The 19,860-nt window shown below is 48.0% G+C and overlaps 1 protein-coding gene across 10 annotated transcripts in view; it reads right to left on the bottom strand.

Moving 5' to 3' along the window:
* The window catches only part of LOC124117390, a 203,018-nt gene that overhangs the window by 58,102 nt on the left and 125,056 nt on the right, over nt 1-19,860 (bottom strand). For all 10 annotated transcript variants that reach the window (XM_048388963.1, XM_048388962.1, XM_048388967.1 and 7 more), the window contains 11 exons: nt 14,874-14,990; nt 10,825-10,932; nt 10,551-10,685; nt 9,314-9,625; nt 7,230-7,363; nt 6,618-6,693; nt 3,749-3,877; nt 2,302-2,433; nt 1,738-2,034; nt 1,244-1,405; nt 44-324 (listed from right to left, as the gene is read on the bottom strand). In XM_048388963.1, the coding sequence (XP_048244920.1) occupies nt 44-324; nt 1,244-1,405; nt 1,738-2,034; nt 2,302-2,433; nt 3,749-3,877; nt 6,618-6,693; nt 7,230-7,363; nt 9,314-9,625; nt 10,551-10,685; nt 10,825-10,932; nt 14,874-14,990 (1,883 nt within the window). The remainder of the gene's footprint in view (nt 1-43; nt 325-1,243; nt 1,406-1,737; nt 2,035-2,301; nt 2,434-3,748; nt 3,878-6,617; nt 6,694-7,229; nt 7,364-9,313; nt 9,626-10,550; nt 10,686-10,824; nt 10,933-14,873; nt 14,991-19,860) is intronic.

The raw sequence follows: 19,860 nt of genomic DNA on the forward strand, positions 1-19,860 counted from the left end.
CACATGTAGCTGCCTCCAACTCGACTCCAACTAGCCGACTCACCTGCATTGAGGCAAACTCCCCTGAGAGGGTACAGTTGGGCCTGATGACTGTCACCCTGGTGGTGCCGTTGTTGTTGACAGTCATGACAGTCCTGTTGCCCATGCCAGGGGTGGAGACCGGAAGGAAGGAGGTCATAATACCTGTATAGAAGGAGGACATCAGAAAGTCCCTGTCGATGGTCATGTTGCCAATGTTGAGGGTGAGATTCCTGTTCATGACAGCCATCATCATGTTGTAGGAGTCTTGACTGAAGGTACACATTGTGTAGTTCTCCTGTTTCTCTGAAAGGCAAAGGTCGGCAGATGAGTGGAACACACCAGGAATGATCTGCTGGTTCTCAGAGTAGACATATTTCTCAAATATAAAAAAACCCACAAAACTGGCAGTACTGATGTATCCAGGCCCTACCCTCACCTACATGTGATCCCTCTCGGCCCTTCCCTCACCTACATGTGATCCCTCCAGGCCCTACCCTCACCTACATGTGATCCCTCCAGGCCCCACCCTCACATAATGTGATACCTGCACGTACAACCCTCACCTACATGTGATCCCTCCTGGCCCTACCAACACCTACATGTGATCCCTCCAGGCCCTACCCTCACCTACATGTGATCCCTCCCGGCCCTACCGACACCTACATGTGATCCCTCCAGGCCCTACCCTCACCTACATGTGATCCCTCCAGGCCCTACCCTCACCTACATGTGATCCCTCCAGGCCCTACCCTCACCTACATGTGATCCCTCCAGGCCCTACCCTCACATACATGTGATCCCTCCAGGAACTACCCTCACCTACATGTGATACCTCCAGGCCCTACCCTCACCTACATGTGGTCCCTACAGGCCCTACCCTCACCTACATGTGATCCCTCCAGGAACTACCCTCACCTACATGTGATCCCCCAGGCTCTACCCACACCTACATGTGATACCTCCAGGCCCTACCGTCACCTACATGTGATATCTCCCGGCCCTACCCACACCTACAAGTAATCCCTTCAGGCCCTACCCACACCTACATGTGATCCCTCCAGGCCCTACCCTCACCTACATGTGAAATCTCCAGGCCCTACCCTCACCTACATGTGATACCTCCAGGCCCCACCCACACCTACATGTGATCCCTACAGGCTCTACCCTCACCTACATGTGATACCTGCACGTACTACCCTCACCTATATGTAGTCCCACCTACCTCCAGCTTCTGATCTCCTCTCACAAAGGATTCCTTCATAGCCATAAGGGCAGGCACACAGCTGGGGTGTATTGTCCAACTCTCCAACACATGTACCACCATTCATACAGATGTTTGTCAGGGTGCTGCATATGACTTTGCTGATGTCAGCTGGGTCAGGTGCTGTAATGAATGGAGAGGCAGCTTTGCATCAACAGTACTGAATTTGTTACTGAAATGCATTGACAGGGAGTTATGTATCAACAGTACTGTATTTGTTACTGAAATATATAGACAAGGAGTTATGTATCAACAGTACTGTATTTGTTACTGAAATATATAGACAGGCAGTTATGTATCAAAAGTACTGTATTTGTTAATGAAATATATAGACAGGCAGTTATGTATCAACAGTACTGTATTTGTTACTGAAATATATAGACAGGGAGTTATGTATCAACAGTACTGTATTTGTTACTGAAATATATATAGTTATGTGGCAACATGTGACTTACCTGTGCATGGAGGGTGACCTGGGATTATGGTGACATTGGTGTAAATCTCCTGTCCCTGACTGTTGGCACAGTAACACCTCTCAGCACCGGTGTAAATGTCTCGCAGACACTGCTGTGGGGCGAAGTCTCCATTAACGGAGCAGTTCGTCAGTGGAAGCTGGGTACTGTTTAATACTTCCATCATGATTCGCTCCACTAAGTAACTGGTATTGGTCAAGCCAGGCACAGTCATTGTCCCATTCCGTATGCGCAGGACGGCGCTGGTCAGGTCTTGCTGGCGCTGGCATGGGGTGGCAGCTGAAATTGTCAACAATCACCTGTTTGTGAATTTCTTTTGACATAATGAACATAAATGTGAAGAATGGGCAAGTGTGGGGAGGAGTAGGACACCACATATGGGAGTTGGGGTTGGGTGTGACAACTCAGCTGTCTGAGACATTAGGTACACCTGGATAAGGATAGTCGTAATAAGATGAAAGCTATTTAGCTTGGAAAAGAGTGTCTGGCAGTAATGTGCCAAGGACATTTCTACAGGAGCACTACATTGTGTGTCTTGCTACAGACCTGTTCCCAGCCTTTCACAGAACGCTCCACGACGACCCTCGGGGCATCTGCACAACATCCCATTCTTGACATCACCGACACACACTCCATTGTGGCAGATGTTCACAAAGCCGAACATAGAACACACTTGGGCTGAAATAGGAAGAGAAGGATTTTTTGTTGGTTTGTTGTTTAATGCCGCACTCAGCAACATTCCAGCTATATGACCACGGTCTGTAAATAATCGAGTCTGGACCAGACTGTACTGGTGTCAACGGGTGTATCCTGCTGTACAGGTGTTACAGGTGTATCCTGCTGTACAGGTGTTCCAGGTGTATCCTGCTGTACAGGTGTTTCAGGTGTATCCTGCTGAACATGTGTTACAGGTGTATCCTGCTGTACAGGTGTTCCAGGTGTATCCTGCTGTACAGGTGTTACAGGTGTATCCTGCTGTACATGTGTTTCAGGTGTATCCTGCTGTACATGTGTTACAGGTGTATCCTGCTGTACATGTGTTACAGGTGTATCCTGCTGTACAGGTGTTCCAGGTGTATCCTGCTGTACATGTGTTTCAGGTGTATCCTGCTGTACAGGTGTTACAGGTGTATCCTGCTGTACAGGTGTTACAGGTGTATCCTGCTGTACAGGTGTTACAGGTGTATCCTGCTGTACAGGTGTTACAGGTGTATCCTGCTGTACATGTGTTTCAGGTGTATCCTGCTGTACATGTGTTACAGGTGTATCCTGCTGTACATGTGTTTCAGGTGTATCCTGCTGTACAGGTGTTTCAAGTGTATCCTGCTGTACATGTGTTTCAGGTGTATCCTGCTGTACAGGTGTTTCAGGTGTATCCTGCTGTACATGTGTTTCAAGTGTATCCTGCTGTACATGTGTTTCAGGTGTATCCTGCTGTACAGGTGTTACAGGTGTATCCTGCTGTACAGGTGTTTCAGGTGTATCCTGCTGTACATGTGTTTCAGGTGTATCCTGCTGTACAGGTGTTTCAGGTGTATCCTGCTGTACATGTGTTTCAGGTGTATCCTGCTGTACAGGTGTTTCAGGTGTATCCTGCTGTACAGGTGTTAAAGTGTATCCTGCTGTACATGTGTTTCAGGTGTATCCTGCTGTACAGGTGTTACAGGTGTATCCTGCTGTACAGGTGTTTCAGGTGTATTCTGCTGTACAGGTGTTACAGGTGTATCCTGCTGTACAGGTGTTACAGGTGTATCCTGCTGTACAGGTGTTTCAGGTGTATCCTGCTGTACACGTGTTTCAGGTGTATTCTGCTGTACAGGTGTTACAGGTGTATCCTGCTGTACATGTGTTTTAGGGATATCCTGCAGTATTGGTAATATCCGGGTATATACATACAAAAACATATAATATGATTCTGTATTTTCATGTTTTTGAGTTATTTGGTATTTACGGTTTTGTCCCCTGACAACACAACTGCCCCAATGGTACTCACTGTTGGTCTTGCATAGGAGCCCTGTATATCCTTCGTAGCAGTTGCAGTAAAAGCCTTGACCAGCCCTCGCCACACACTGACCATTGGCGCCACAGGGCATCATGTCACAGGGGCTGCTTTCGTTGTAGCCTGACAACCACAAACACCTCAAACTATTGTTTCCATGAAGGAATCTACTCAGCACTGTTGATCTTCTAACCTTATTCATTCAATACAATCAAGGACAAGAAGTCATACTTTTCACTATAAATGAATGGTCATCATTGTCAAAATAAATCAACTTAGGAGAATCTTTCAAAGTGATAGCTCACAGTCACACACTGCCAGATCAATGAAGGTCACAGGCACACACTGCCAGACCACTGAAGCTCACCGGCACACACTGCCAGACCAGTGAAGCTCACAGGTACACACTGCCAGAGCACTGAAGCTCACCAACACACACTGCCAGAGCAATGAAGCTCACCAGCACACACTGCCAGAGCAGAGAAGCTCACCAGCACACACTGTCAGAGCACTGAAGCTCACCAGCACACACTGCCAGAGCACTGAAGCTCACCGGCACACACTGCCAGAGCACTGAAGCTCACCAGCACACACTGCCAGAGCACTGAAGCTCACCGGCACACACTGCAAGACCACTGAAGCTCACAGGCACACACTGCAAGACCAGTGAAGCTCACTGACACACACTGCCAGAGCACTGAAGGTCACCGACACACACTGCCAGAGCACTGAAGGTCACTGGCACACACTGCCAGACCACTGAAGCTCACAGGCACACACTGCCAGACCACTGAAGCTCACAGGCACACACTGCAAGACCACTGAAGGTCACCGACACACACTGCCAGAGCACTGAAGGTCACCGACACACACTGCCAGACCACTGAAGACCACTGAAGCTCACAGGCACACACTGCCAGACCACTGAAGCTCACAGGCACACACTGCAAGACCACTGAAGGTCACCGACACACACTGCCAGAGCACTGAAGGTCACAGGCACACACTGCCAGAGCACTGAAGCCCATCTGTACACACTGCTAGAGCAGTGAAACTAACGGACACACACTGCCAGAGCATTGAAGGTCACAGGCACACACTGCAAGAGCACTGAAGGTCCCTGGCACACACTGTCAGAGCACTGAAGCTCACAGGCAGACACTGCCAGAGCACTGAAGCTCACCGGCACACACTGCCAGAGCACTGAAGTTCACTGGCACACACTGCCAGAGCACTGAAGCCCGTCCGTACACACTGCTAGAGCACTGAAACTAACGGACACACCCGCCAGAGCACTGAAGCTCACAGGCACACACTGCAAGACCACTGAAGGTCACCGACACACACTGCCAGAGCACTGAAGGTCACCGACACACACTGCGAGAGCAGAGAAGCTCACGAGCACACACTGCCAGAGCACTGAAGGTCACTGGCACACACTGCCAGACCACTGAAGCTCACAGGCACACACTGCCAGACCACTGAAGCTCACAGGCACACACTGCAAGACCACTGAAGGTCACCGACACACACTGCCAGAGCACTGAAGGTCCCTGGCACACACTGTCAGAGCACTGAAGCTCACAGGCACACACCGCCAGAGCACTGAAGCCCGTCTGTACACACTGCTAGAGCACTGAAGCTAACGGACACACACTGCCAGAGCACTGAAGTTCACTGGCACACACTGCCATATCACTGAAGCCCGTCTGTACACACTGCTAGAGCACTGGAACTAACGGGCACACACTGCCAGAGCACTGAAGCTCATAGGCACACACTGCCAGAGCACTGAAGGTCACCGACACACACTGCCAGAGCACTGAAGGTCACCAGCACGCACTGCCAGAGCAGAGAAGCTCACCAGCACACACTGCCAGACCACTGAAGCTCACCAACACACACTGCCAGAGCACTGAAGCTCACCAACACACACTGCCAGAGCACTGAAGCTCACCAACACACACTGCCAGAGCACTGGTCACCGACACACACTGCAAGACCACTGAAGGTCACTGGCACACACTGCCAGACCACTGAAGCTCACAGGCACACACTGCCAGACCACTGAAGCTCACAGGCACACACTGCAAGACCACTGAAGGTCACCGACACACACTGCCAGAGCACTGAAGGTCACCGACACACACTGCCAGAGCAGAGAAGCTCACGAGCACACACTGCCAGAGCACTGAAGGTCACTGGCACACACTGCCAGACCACTGAAGCTCACAGGCACACACTGCCAGACCACTGAAGCTCACAGACACACACTGCCAGAGCACTGAAGCTCACCAGTACACACTGCCAGAGCACTTAAGGTCACTGGCACACACTGCCAGATCACTGAAGCTCACGGACGCACACTACCAGAGCACTGAAGGTCAGAGGCACACACTGCCAGAGCACTGAAGCCCACAGGCACACACTGCCAGATCACTGAAGCTCACCAGCACATACTGCCAGAGCACTGAAGCTCACGAGCACACACTGTCAGAGCACTGAAGCTCACCAACACACAATGCCAGAGCACTGAAGGTCACTGACACACACTGCCCGAGCACTGAAGGTCACAGGCACACACTTCCAGAGCACTGAAGGTCACAGGCACACACTTCCAGAGCACTGAAGGTCACAGGCACACACTGCCGGGGCACTGAAGCTCACCGTCACACACTGCCAGAGCACTGAAGGTCACAGACACACACTGCCAGAGCACTGAAGCTCACCAGTACACACTGCCAGATCACTGAAGCTCACGGACGTACACTACCAGAGCACTGAAGGTCACAGGCACACACTGCCAGAGCACTGAAGCCCGTCGGTACACACTGCCAGAGCACTGAAGTTCACCAGCACTTACCAACACAAATGTTTGTCTCCCTGCATCTGGATGAATTACAGTGTTCTTTCCTCACACACCGCTCCCCAGGGCCACACTGCATGGAGGACAAACAGGCTCAATCAAGATCTTATCAAATGATGAAATATGATGTAAATGAGTAAATTTGCTTCAACTTTGTGATTACTAACAAATGATACACTTGAAACAGGGCACTACATCAACAATCATTTCCAAAACGTAAAGAATGGTGCTATCAATAATTGGTCACTAAGGACTAAGTTGTCAAGTTGTTCATGTCAAAGTCTTGTGCCACATTTCCTAGCAAGTAGCAATCATTTAAGGCAAAGAATACTCCACAATAATACATTACAAACATTGTTGGAGTAATATTCAATGATGTGAGGTGTAGATGGATGGCAGGGTCTGTGATGGAGGTGCAGAGGAATGGTTGGGTCCATGGTGTAGATGGCTGGCTGGATCTAGGGTGGACTTGTAGATGGATGGATGGGTCTGTGGTGAAAGTGTAGGGGATGGCTGGGTTTGTGGTGTAGGGGGATGGCTGGGTCGGGGGTGGAGGTGTAGAGGGATGATTAGGCCTATGGTGTGAGGTTTTAGAGGGATCCTTCTCACCTGACACCTGTTAAATGGAACATTCTCACAGTTATAGCCATAGCTGGGGGGGCAGTTGCATTCATAGCTCCCATTGGGACGGCTATAGCAGGTGAAGTTGTTCTGGCAGGGGTTACTTTCACATGGGTTCACAACTGAAATTATACACAGCACAGCATTTGAGTCATCAGATATATATACTCACAACTGTTGGGATGCACAAAGTGATGATATCTCTAGGACTATAGTGAGTAACATTTCACACCACAATTTTCGAGCAATGACCACTCTAGAAAACCAGATGACTGCTTCATACAATGTATTCATCCTCATATTTGCAGCAGCTGCTTTAACCAATAGGTAACAGACATTTAACAGACAGTCTACAGTCAGGTGAAACTGTTCAGCTACCTGCCTCTACAGACAGGTGAAAATGTTCAGCTACATGCCTCTACAGTCAGGTGTAAATGTTCAGCTACCTGTCTCTACAGTCAGGTGTAAATGTTCAGCTTCCTGCCTCTACAGTCAGGTGAAACTGTTCAGCTACCTGCCACTACAGTCAGATGAAATTGTTCAGCTACCTGCCTCTACAGACAGGTGAAAATGTTCAGCTACATGCCTCTACAGTCAGGTGAAACTGTTCAGCTACCTGCCTCTACAGACAGGTGAAAATGTTCAGCTACCTGCCTCTACAGTCAGGTGTAAATGTTCAGCTACCTGTCTCTACAGTCAGGTGTAAATGTTCAGCTTCCTGCCTCTACAGTCAGGTGAAACTGTTCAGCTACCTGCCACTACAGTCAGATGAAATTGTTCAGCTACCTGCCTCTACAGTCAGGTGAAATTGTTCAGCTACCTGCCTCTACAGACAGGTGAAACTGTTCAGCTACCTGCCTCTACAGTCAGGTGTAAATGTTCAGCTACCTGCCTCTACAGTCAGGTGAAACTGTTCAGCTACCTGCCTCTACAGTCAGGTGAAACTGTTCAGCTACCTGCCTCTACAGACAGGTGAAAATGTTCAGCTACCTGCCTCTACAGTCAGATGAAAATGTTCAGCTACCTGCCTCTACAGTCAGGTGAAACTGTTCAGCTACCTGCCTTACAGTCAGGTGAAACTGTTCAGCTACCTGCCTCTACAGTCAGGTGAAACTGCTCAGCTACCTGGGGCGGTCGGGTAGCCTAGTTGTTAAAGCGTTCGCTCGTCACGCCAAAGACCCGGGTTCGATTCCCGACATGGGTACAATGTGTGAAGCCCATTTCTGGTGTCCCCCACCGTGATATTGCTAGAATGCTGCTAAAAGCGGCGTAAAATCAAACTCACTCACTCACTCGCTGCTCAGCTACCTGCCTCTACAGTCAGGTGAAACTGTTCAGCTACCTGCCTCCACAGTCAGATGAAAATGTTCAGCTACCTGCCTCTACAGTCAGGTGAAACTGCTCAGCTACCTGCCTCTACAGTCAGATGAAACTGTTCAGGTACCTGCCTCTACAGTCAGGTGAAAATGCTCAGCTACCTGCCTCTACAGTCAGGTGAAACTGTTCAGCTTCCTGCCTCTACAGTCAGGTGAAACTGTTCAGCTACCTGCCTCTACAGTCAGGTGAAACTGCTCAGCTACCGGGACGGTCGGGTAGCCTAGTGGTTAAAGCGTTCGCTCGTCACGCCGAAGGTCCGGGTTCGATTCCCGACATGGGTACAATGTGTGAAGCCCATTTCTGGTGTCGCCCGCCGTGATATTGCTGGAATAATGCTAAAAGGGGCGTAAAATCAAACTCACTCATTCACTCGCTGCTCAGCTACCTGCCTCTACAGTCAGGTGAAAATGTTCAGCTACCTGCCTCTACAGTCAGGTGGAAATGTTCAGCTATCTTCCTCTACAGTCAGGTGAAACTGTTCAGCTACCTGCCTCTACAGTCAGGTGGAAATGTTCAGCTATCTTCCTCTACAGTCAGGTGAAAATGTTCAGCTACCTGCCTCTACAGTCAGGTGGAAATGTTCAGCTATCTTCCTCTACAGTCAGGTGAAACTGTTCAGCTACCTGCCTCTACAGTCAGGTGAAACTGCTCAGCTACCTGCCTCTACAGTCAGGTGAAAATGTTCAGCTACCTACCTCTGTCACAATCAGCTGCATTCAGGAGTGCTTGTGGCATCTTGTTCCCTCTGATGTAACCATAGTTGTCCACACAGTAGCACAAAGTTTCACTGGTAAACATATTCACCTCACACTTGGGGGAGATGTACTGTGAGGGATTCTGGGTGTTACATTTGGGCTTCACATATGATGTCAGGTTGAACTTCTGCAATATTCCAATCAAATTGGTTGCCTTGGCAGAGTTGATGGGAGGCGGAGCGGCATTGTTTTGGATAACCTTCTCCAAGTATGTTGAGAAACGTTCTAGGACTTCACAGCCCCAAACAGCTTCTGTGGGATGAAAGATCATAACAAAAATAACAGTCAGTGTGTTTGTTGTTTAACACTGCACACAATAATATACCAGCTGTATGATGGCAGTCAAATCAAATCTGGACCAAACAATCCAGTGATTGACTTCATGAGCATAGAACTATCCAACTGAGATACAATGACATTCATCAACCAAGTCGGCAAGCCTGACCACCCCATCCAATTAGGCGCCCCTGAAGGAAAGCATTGTCACCCCTTACAGCAGCATAGTCACCCCTTACAGCAACATAGTCATCCCTTACAGCAGCATAGTCACCCCTTACAGCAAGCAGTCACCCCTTACGGCAGCATAGTCGCCCCTTACAGCAGCATAGTCACCCCTAACAGCAGCATAGTCGCCCTTTACAGCAGCATAGTCACCCCTAACAGCAGCATAGTCCCCCCTTACAGCAGCATAGTCACCCCTTAGAGCAGCATAGTCTCCCCTTACAGCAGCATAGTCACCCCTTACAGCAAGCATAGTCGCCCCTAAACAGCAAGCATAGTCGCCCCTTACGTCAGCATAGTCACCCCTTACAGCAGCAAAGTCACCTCTTACGACAAGCATAGTCACCTCTTACAGCAAGCATAGTCACCTCTTACAGCAGCATAGTCACCTCTTACAGCAAGCATAATTGCCTCAGTTTGTGAGTGAGTCCTGATCATAGCTGCCACCCTCAACAGTACTTCAGTCTCGAACTCTTTCATTCATGTCGGATAGATATTCAAAGAAAAAGGATTTAATGAGAGTAAATACAGCATAACTGATCACAGATTATTCGTTAACGATGGGGAAAACTAATGCATGTGTGGACCACAATATTTGTAAATGTAATTTATAAACAATACTCAATTTGAAACACTTCTACAGCTGCTGCAGTCTTGACTATGAAGATGGACTCACCGTGACCCTCCTCTTCACAGAAGAGTCCTTTCCTGAAATTTCCACACTGACAGATTTCACCCGTGATGACATCACCAAGGCATGAACTGCCCGTGCCCAGGCACATATTGGAGTTGAAATAGTCACACAGTCTCTCTGTAAGACAGTAAGGAAACTACATCACTGCATGTCTCTCCAAGGAAATAGATGTGGCACAGAAGATGCTGATACTGTATATGCAATATGTTATATTTACTCTTTCCCTGTATCACACAGAACACTCCTTCAACCTTACCCTCACAGTTGGTGCCGGTCGCTCCGCGGGGGCAGATGCAGCTGTAGCTCATGTTCCCTTGAGGCAAGCAGCTCCCTGCATTCAAACATGGGGAGGAGGAACATCCATCTGGGGGACACAGAGAGGCACTGATGAGGCACCTTACACCAGGAACATAGCCAATGTACCTCACAGGGCACTTTACACCAGGAACATATCCAATGTACCTCACAGGGCACTTTACACCAGGAACATAGCCATTGTACCTCACAGGGCACTTTACACCAGGAACATAGCCAATGTACCTCACAGGGCACTTTTCACCAAGAACATAGCCAATGTACCTCACAGGGCACTTTACACCAAGAACATAGCCAATGTACCTCACAGGGCACTTTACACCAGGAACATAGCCAATGTACCTCACAGGGCACTTTACACCAGGAACATAGCCAATGTACCTCACAGGGCACTTTACACCAGGAACATAGCCAATGTACCTCACAGGGCACTTTACACCAAGAACATAGCCAATGTACCTCACAGGGCACTTTTCACCAAGAACATAGCCAATGTACCTCACAGGGCACATTACGCCAAGAACAAAGCCAATGTATCTCACAGGGAATCTTAAACCAGGAACATAGCCAATGTACCTCACAGGGCACCTTACACCAAGAACATAGCCAATGTACCTCACAGGGCACTTTACACCAGGAACATAGCCAATGTACCTCACAGGGCACTTTACACCAGGAACATAGCCATTGTACCTCACAGGGCACTTTACACCAGGAACATAGCCAATGTACCTCACAGGGCACTTTACACCAGGAACATAGCCATTGTACCTCACAGGGCACCTTACACCAGGAACATAGCCATTGTACCTCACAGGGCACTTTACACCAGGAACATAGCCAATGTACCTCACAGGGCACTTTACACCAAGAACATAGCCATTGTACCTCACAGGGCACTTTTCACCAAGAACATAGCCAATGTACCTCACAGGGCACTTTACACCAGGAACATAGCCAATGTACCTCACAGGGCACTTTACACCAGGAACATAGCCAATGTACCTCACAGGGCACTTTACACCAGGAACATAGCCAATGTACCTCACAGGGCACATTACGCCAAGAACAAAGCCAATGTATCTCACAGGGAATCTTAAACCAGGAACATAGCCAATGTACCTCACAGGGCACTTTACACCAAGAACAAAGCCAATGTACCTCACAGGGCACTTTACACCAAGAACATAGCCAATGTACCTCACAGGGCACTTTACACCAAGAACATAGCCAATGTACCTCACAGGGCACTTTTCACCAAGAACATAGCCAATGTACCTCACAGGGCACTTTACACCAAGAACATAGCCAATGTACCTCACAGGGCACTTTACACCAGGAACATAGCCAATGTACCTCACAGGGCACTTTACACCAGGAACATAGCCAATGTACCTCACAGGGCACTTTACACCAGGAACATAGCCAATGTACCTCACAGGGCACATTACGCCAAGAACAAAGCCAATGTATCTCACAGGGAATCTTAAACCAGGAACATAGCCAATGTACCTCACAGGGCACTTTACACCAAGAACAAAGCCAATGTACCTCACACGGCACTTTACACCAAGAACATAGCCAATGTACCTCACAGGGCACTTTACACCAAGAACATAGCCAATGTACCTCACAGGGCACTTTTCACCAAGAACATAGCCAATGTACCTCACAGGGCACATTACGCCAAGAACAAAGCCAATGTATCTCACAGGGAATCTTAAACCAGGAACATAGCCAATGTACCTCACAGGGCACCTTACACCAAGAACATAGCCAATGTACCTCACAGGGCACTTTACACCAGGAACATAGCCAATGTACCTCACAGGGCACTTTACACCAGGAACATAGCCAATGTACCTCACAGGGCACTTTACACCAGGAACAAAGCCAATGTACCTCACAGGGCACTTTACACCAGGAACATAGCCAATGTACCTCACAGGGCACTTTACACCAGGAACATAGCCAATGTACCTCACAGGGCACTTTACACCAGGAACAAAGCCAATGTACCTCACAGGGCACTTTACACCAGGAACATAGCCAATGTACCTCACAGGGCACCTTACACCAAGAACATAGCCAATGTACCTCACAGGGCACTTTACACCAGGAACATAGCCAATGTACCTCACAGGACACTTTACACCAAGAACATAGCCAATGTACCTCACAGGACACTTTACGATAAGAACATAGCCAATGTAGTAGGTATGTTGTACGATACAACCTACCCTCCATCCACTCGCCTCACCTGTAGTAGGTATGTTGTAGAATACAACCCACCCTCCATCCACGGGCCTTACCTGTAGTAGGTATGTCGTAGGAGAGAGTCACTCTCTACTGCATGTATTTACCTACTTCAATGCCTGGTATCACTCTCTACTGCATGTATTTACCTACTTCACTGCCTGGAGTCACTCTCTACTGCATGTATTTACCTACTTCACTGCCTGGAGTCACTCTCTACTGCATGTATTTACCTACTTCACTGCCTGGGGTCACTCTCTACTGCATGTATTTACCTACTTCAATGCCTGGAGTCACTCTCTACTGCATGTATTTACCTACATCACTGCCTGGAGTCACTCTCTACTGCATGTATTTACCTACTTCAATGCCTGGAGTCACTCTCTACTGCATGTATTTACCTACATCACTGCCTGGAGTCACTCTCTACTGCATGTATTTACCTACATCACTGCCTGGAGTCACTCTCTACTGCATGTATTTACCTACTTCATTGTCTGGAGTCACTCTCTACTGCATGTATTTACCTACTTCACTGCCTGGAGTCACTCTCTACTGCATGTATTTACCTACTTCATTGTCTGGAGTCACTCTCTACTGCATGTATTAACCTACTTCACTGCCTGGAGTCACTCTCTACTGCATGTATTTACCTACTTCATTGTCTGGAGTCACTCTCTACTGCATGTATTAACCTACTTCACTGCCTGGAGTCACTCTCTACTGCATGTATTTACCTACTTCATTGTCTGGAGTCACTCTCTACTGCATGTATTAACCTACTTCACTGCCTGGAGTCACTCTCTACTGCATGTATTTACCTACTTCAATGCCTGGAGTCACTCTCTACTGCATGTATTTACCTACTTCAATGCCTGGAGTCACTCTCTACTGCATGTATTTACCTACTTCATTGCCTGGAGTCACTCTCTACTGCATGTATTAACCTACTTCACTGCCTGGAGTCACTCTCCACTGCATGTATTTACCTACTTCACTGCCTGGAGTCACTCTCTACTGCATGTATTTACCTACTTCATTGTCTGGAGTCACTCTCTACTGCATGTATTTACCTACATCACTGCCTGGAGTCACTCTCTACTGCATGTATTTACCTACTTCAATGCCTGGAGTCACTCTCTACTGCATGTATTTACCTACTTCATTGTCTGGAGTCACTCTCTACTGCATGTATTTACCTACTTCATTGTCTGGAGTCACTCTCTACTGCATGTATTAACCTACTTCACTGCCTGGAGTCACTCTCTACTGCATGTATTTACCTACTTCATTGTCTGGAGTCACTCTCTACTGCATGTATTAACCTACTTCACTGCCTGGAGTCACTCTCTACTGCATGTATTTACCTACTTCATTGTCTGGAGTCACTCTCTACTGCATGTATTAACCTACTTCACTGCCTGGAGTCACTCTCTACTGCATGTATTTACCTACTTCACTGCCTGGAGTCACTCTCTACTGCATGTATTAACCTACTTCACTGCCTGGAGTCACTCTCTACTGCATGTATTAACCTACTTCACTGCCTGGAGTCACTCTCTACTGCATGTATTTACCTACTTCACTGCCTGGAGTCACTCTCTACTGCATGTATTTGAGAGTATTTAAAATTACAGATGTGCACAAATCAATTTTTTTCCTCCATTCATTTTTTGTTCTGTGGATACCAGCAACTAACTTTTAACAAAAGTGTTTGCCAGAATGTAGTCTTACCCGCACTCAGAGTGAAATTATTGCAGAATGTTCCTGTATAGCCTGGTGTACAGTAGCAGTAGCCCCTGTAGCATGTGCCTCCATTGACACACTCGTCATTCACGAAACACAAGGAGTCTGAAACAGGAGGATATACAGTATGTACGGAGGTCTGGTCTTATCTGAACACAGGTCTTTATATATACTTGTGTTTCTGGTTTTGTTAGGCAATGTATAAGGGTCAGTGGTTGGACAAATTAATTAACAAAATTTCAAACATGTTGGCTTTCAATGACCTGAATTTAATAGCATTTAGTGATTAGAACTAAATGCCTTTTTGTTAGGCTTGGCACAGTTGCTAATATTATTACAGCGAAATACCTTCATTCCGTGCGGCTACGTGCTGTTTTGCATGGTGCCATCGTCTCTGGCCTAGATCCGCTCTTGGCACGTCCGGTAAAGGAGCGTTTGTTTATATTTTCTATGACCTGTTGTAGCGTGACATCAGCTCACGCAGTACTTGCTCTCCAGCTTTCAGCCGTACAACACACATAGTTATATTCGCGCATTCATCTATAGTTCGTTGCAATTACCATTAAGAATGCCACCAAAAAGACGGGCCACCTTAAATCATCGCCTCGTAAGGAGTGGGAAAATAGCCAGGAGGGAACCAAGTGTCCGGCAAGCGACATCGGCTACTGGTAAGTCACGGGGATCAGCTAGATCTCCATTGCACAGACCCCCCTTGCCAAGTGTACAAATAGCTGCTAACTTGCTAGTTGAAGCAGATGATTCGGACAATTCAAACGTTCTCCCGCGAGTCGATCACGGAGACATCGAAGAGCCCCAACAAGTGGTGTCGCCCGTTCCGTCGATGCTAGCTATATCGAGCCAACTCAACAGCATACTGGATATGCTAGGCAAACGGATGGCCCAAGATACTTCTCGGAGCTTTACTGGCATGCGAGGGGTAAGTACAAATGATCTGGGGGTAACGGGGTCGGTGGTGTCAAGAAATCCTGATGTGATGTCATTTAGCAGTGCACACTCGCGCGAGCCGGGAGTTTCCCGTGACGTCACACCACGCTCAGAGTCAGGAGCGGGGTCAACCAATCAGGGAACAGGGGATTCCCTGACCTTCCAGGCGGATGCTATCAGCGCTCACGTCCGTCAAGTTTTACGGGAGAGAGTATGGAGAGGGGAGTTTGTGGAGTTGACTACATTGTTGCCAGGCGCACAGTCGCATGACGATGACGATGCATTTAAGATGCAGATGGATTCGTCGGGTAATCTGCGATTCTCGCCGGCCAAGCCGGCTAACGCCAGGGCATTAAGCATAGGCCAATGGACGTCAGCTTTCCACATATATATGAGCATTTACGTGGTGAAACATTTTTGTCAGTCCACCATACAGGGCATGTTGGCATACATGGAAACAATCCGTAATGCCGCAGTCCGCTCAGGGGGTTTTGGCTGGTCAAACTACGACCAGCAATTCCGACACCGTATGGCACGAGACCCAATTCGGGAGTGGGGCAAGATAGACGGTGAATTGTGGTTGAAGCACATGACACCGACTATGTCCCGTGTTCAAGAAAATAAGACTGAACACTTTACAGTGCCTTTCAGCAAGGGCCGTGACTTTACAGTCAACGCATGCTGGGACTACAACAGGTCAAGGTGCGCCAGGCCAGAATGCAAGTTTATTCATAAATGCTCCAATTGTGGCGAACAACATCCCGCCTATTCTTGCTTTCGCGCAAAGGGGTGTCGTAGACCCTCCAAACAACTTAACTCCACACAGGCAACCCATGCTAAAGGCACTGGCCCCAACTCCACTCATACTCACTAGATTTAAGCGACATTTGCAACTGTACAAGCATTCTAACCATGCCCATGCCATTTATTTATTACAAGGTTTGGAATCAGGTTTTCAACTGGAATATAGTGGGGCACGCCTAAGTCGTTGGTCTGAGATTCTACGCTCAGCCAGGGATCCCATTTTACAAGAGATAGTAGCTGCCAAATTGAAAAAGGAAGTAAAATTAGGTAGGGTGGCAGGTCCTTTTGAAACGCCGCCCCTGCTGAACCTACAAGTTTCACCCATCGGTCTCGTACCCAAAAAGCAAACGGGTAAGAATACACCACCTTTCTTATCCTCAAGGCAGATCAATCAACGACAACATAGACAGCGAAGCATGCTCCGTGTCATATGCACGGTTCGACGAGGCTGTGGGGTTCGGCGCATACTATAACGGGAACTGGGCAAACGGGCTCTGGCCCCGTGAGTGGGTGGAGGACGGCTCAACTCGTGACATGACACTGCTGGAGTTGTTTCCGATTGTGCTGTCAGTTTGTCTGTGGGGGACAGTCTTTGCTAACAGGAAAGTACTTTTCTTTTGTGATAACCAAGCTGTAGTGTCAATAATAAATAAACAGTCTTCAAAGGCACCCAGAATCATGTCACTGATTAGGCAGCTAGTGCTGCAGTGCCTCAAACACAACATTTTGTTCAAGGCCAGATATATAACAACACACGACAATATTATCGCAGATGCGCTGTCGAGATTTCAGTGGGAACGATTCCGCAATGCAGCTCCATCAGCCAATCTGCATCCCACACCACTTCCAGACAATCTCTGGCAGGGCTAACAATCGAGGCAGAGAGGCTCCTTCAGCGATCATTGGCGGCAAACACGTGGGCAGCTTACCAGGCAGGAACCCAAGCGTTGCAAGCATTCAGGGCATCACAAAACCTTGGAGATGTCTGGCCGGTTCCAATAACTCATCTGGTACATTTCATTGCTCACCTGTCAGTGTCAGGACATGCACCGAGTACGGTAAGAACGTATATGGCCGGTATCTCAACGTACCATAGGCTACACAGCATGGAAGACCGCACCGGCCACTTTGTTATTACTAAAATGATAACGGGGATGCAAAAGTGTCAGGGGAGGCAGGATCACAGAAAACCAATAACAATAGACCTGCTCAAAGTAATTGTAAACAACCTGCAATTTGTCTGCTCTTCTACCTATGAAGTAAGATTGTTCAAAGCACTATATTGCTTGGCCTTCTTTGGTTTCTTTCGGGTGAGTGAACTCGTGCAAACCAAACTTTCTCAGCCAGGGTGCGCTTTCTTGGACCTAGAAGTCCAAGACACGACTAAGACAGTAACAGTCGCATACCTGCAAACACTTAAATCGCCAACCATGCAAGAACAGTTTTCTTCCTATTGATTCATGTTTTCAGTATGGTTGGTTGGGTCCAGCTTCCTGACCCGGGCGAGAGAGCACCTACAGGACAGTGACTTTGGTATTCCAGGGGGATGTCTCTGGTTGGCAAGGGGCGGCATGAGGTGGGAGGAGCTGACCGAGCTGATAGATGCCCAGGTCAAAGCGATGCAGACACCACCAAAGGCGGTGGTGATTCACCTTGGTTCGAACGACCTGGGTAAGGTAACCACGTGTCAGCTATATCATGAGATCAAGCTGGCACTCCTGAGGATACACCTCCTCCTACCTGGTGCTGTCATTCTGTGGTCAGACATGCTGCCACGGAGGTACTGGCATGTAGCCAGCCGTGCCCGGGACCTGGACGGGGCCAGGCAGAAGCTGAACAGACGAGTGGGGAACAGGGCCCGTGAGCTTGGGGGGATACGGGTTCCCCACACAGTGTTCAACCGGCAGGAGCAGCAACTGTACCTGCGTGACGGGGTTCATTTGTCACCGGCCGGACTTGATCTTTTCACACAAAACATTGGCAGCTCCCTTTCCGCAGTATGCTTGTAGGAAACATTTTCAGTATAGGATAACACGGTGGGTGTACATGAGCGCGAATGGTCGTGGTTGTGGGGACTGCATTACAAGTTACATTTGGCGTCTTGGGATACATCCCAAATTATAAATTATTTAGGATAGGGTTACCCGCTTTACAGCAGGAACCAATTTATCCATTCTGCTTTACAGCAGATGGCTTAGTGTCCGCTTTACAGCGGATGGTCAGCTTGGCAACAATAGTTGCCCTCGCTCATTGTTTGGCAATGGTACGGTTGCTTGGCAACGGTAGTTGCAGGGCAGCGGCGCTGCATTGGTAAGCAACATGGGTTGCTTGGCAACGGTAGTTGCAGGGCAGCAGGCGCTGCATTGGTAAGCAACATGGGTTGCTTGGCAACGGTTGCTGCAGTTGGGGTTGCTTAACAGGGGTTAAGCTCATTGCCGTAGTCCACCAGTACCTCCACATCCGCGACCATTTCATCCAATAATATCTCTTGTCTTAATTTGAAGCTCCGCTATCATGCATGATGTCGGAGCCTGTCATAATGGAGCCATGTCCTTATATAATTGTCTCAAGTGAAATAAAGAAAACTCGAATTTGAAAGAAAAAGATGTTTAACGAATGAAAGGCTGGGAGGGTTGTTGTGAAACATTGTGAATGTATAAGGCGGGGCTTGTCTGATACATGCACACTAAACATGGAAAGGACTGGAGATAGCATTATGCAGAGATAGCTGAAAATACAAAATGATGACACAGAACTGAGATTTGCTTCTGCTGACAGCACATCGCTCCACAACTTGCCCCTGTTTTACCACAAATAATTTCAGATTCAAGACTTTTAGCAAAACATTAAACTTCTGGTTAAAACACGAGATGTTGCTGGGAAAACAGTAGCTAAAAATATCAGCAATGATCCACATGCCATGGAGGTACAATTAGGAGATAAACCTTCTGTGTTTTGGAATTTGATGTCATCTCAACTCTTGAATAGATACCTCTTCTTTATTATTTGGAGCCAGCCGACGGACAGAGATTTCTGACACAGCTTGGAATGATGACCATGACAAAGTATGACACGAAGACCATCACAGAATATTCACTGCCTACTACACGAAGACTATCACAGAATATTCACTGCCTACCACACGAAGACCATCACAGAATATTCACTGCCTACTACACGAAGACTATCACAGAATAGTCACTGCCTACAACACAATGACTATCAC

The sequence above is a fragment of the Haliotis rufescens genome, unplaced genomic scaffold (genome assembly GCF_023055435.1).
Source record: "Haliotis rufescens isolate VD_foot unplaced genomic scaffold, xgHalRufe1.0.p SCAF_8, whole genome shotgun sequence".
NCBI lineage: Eukaryota > Metazoa > Mollusca > Gastropoda > Lepetellida > Haliotidae > Haliotis > Haliotis rufescens.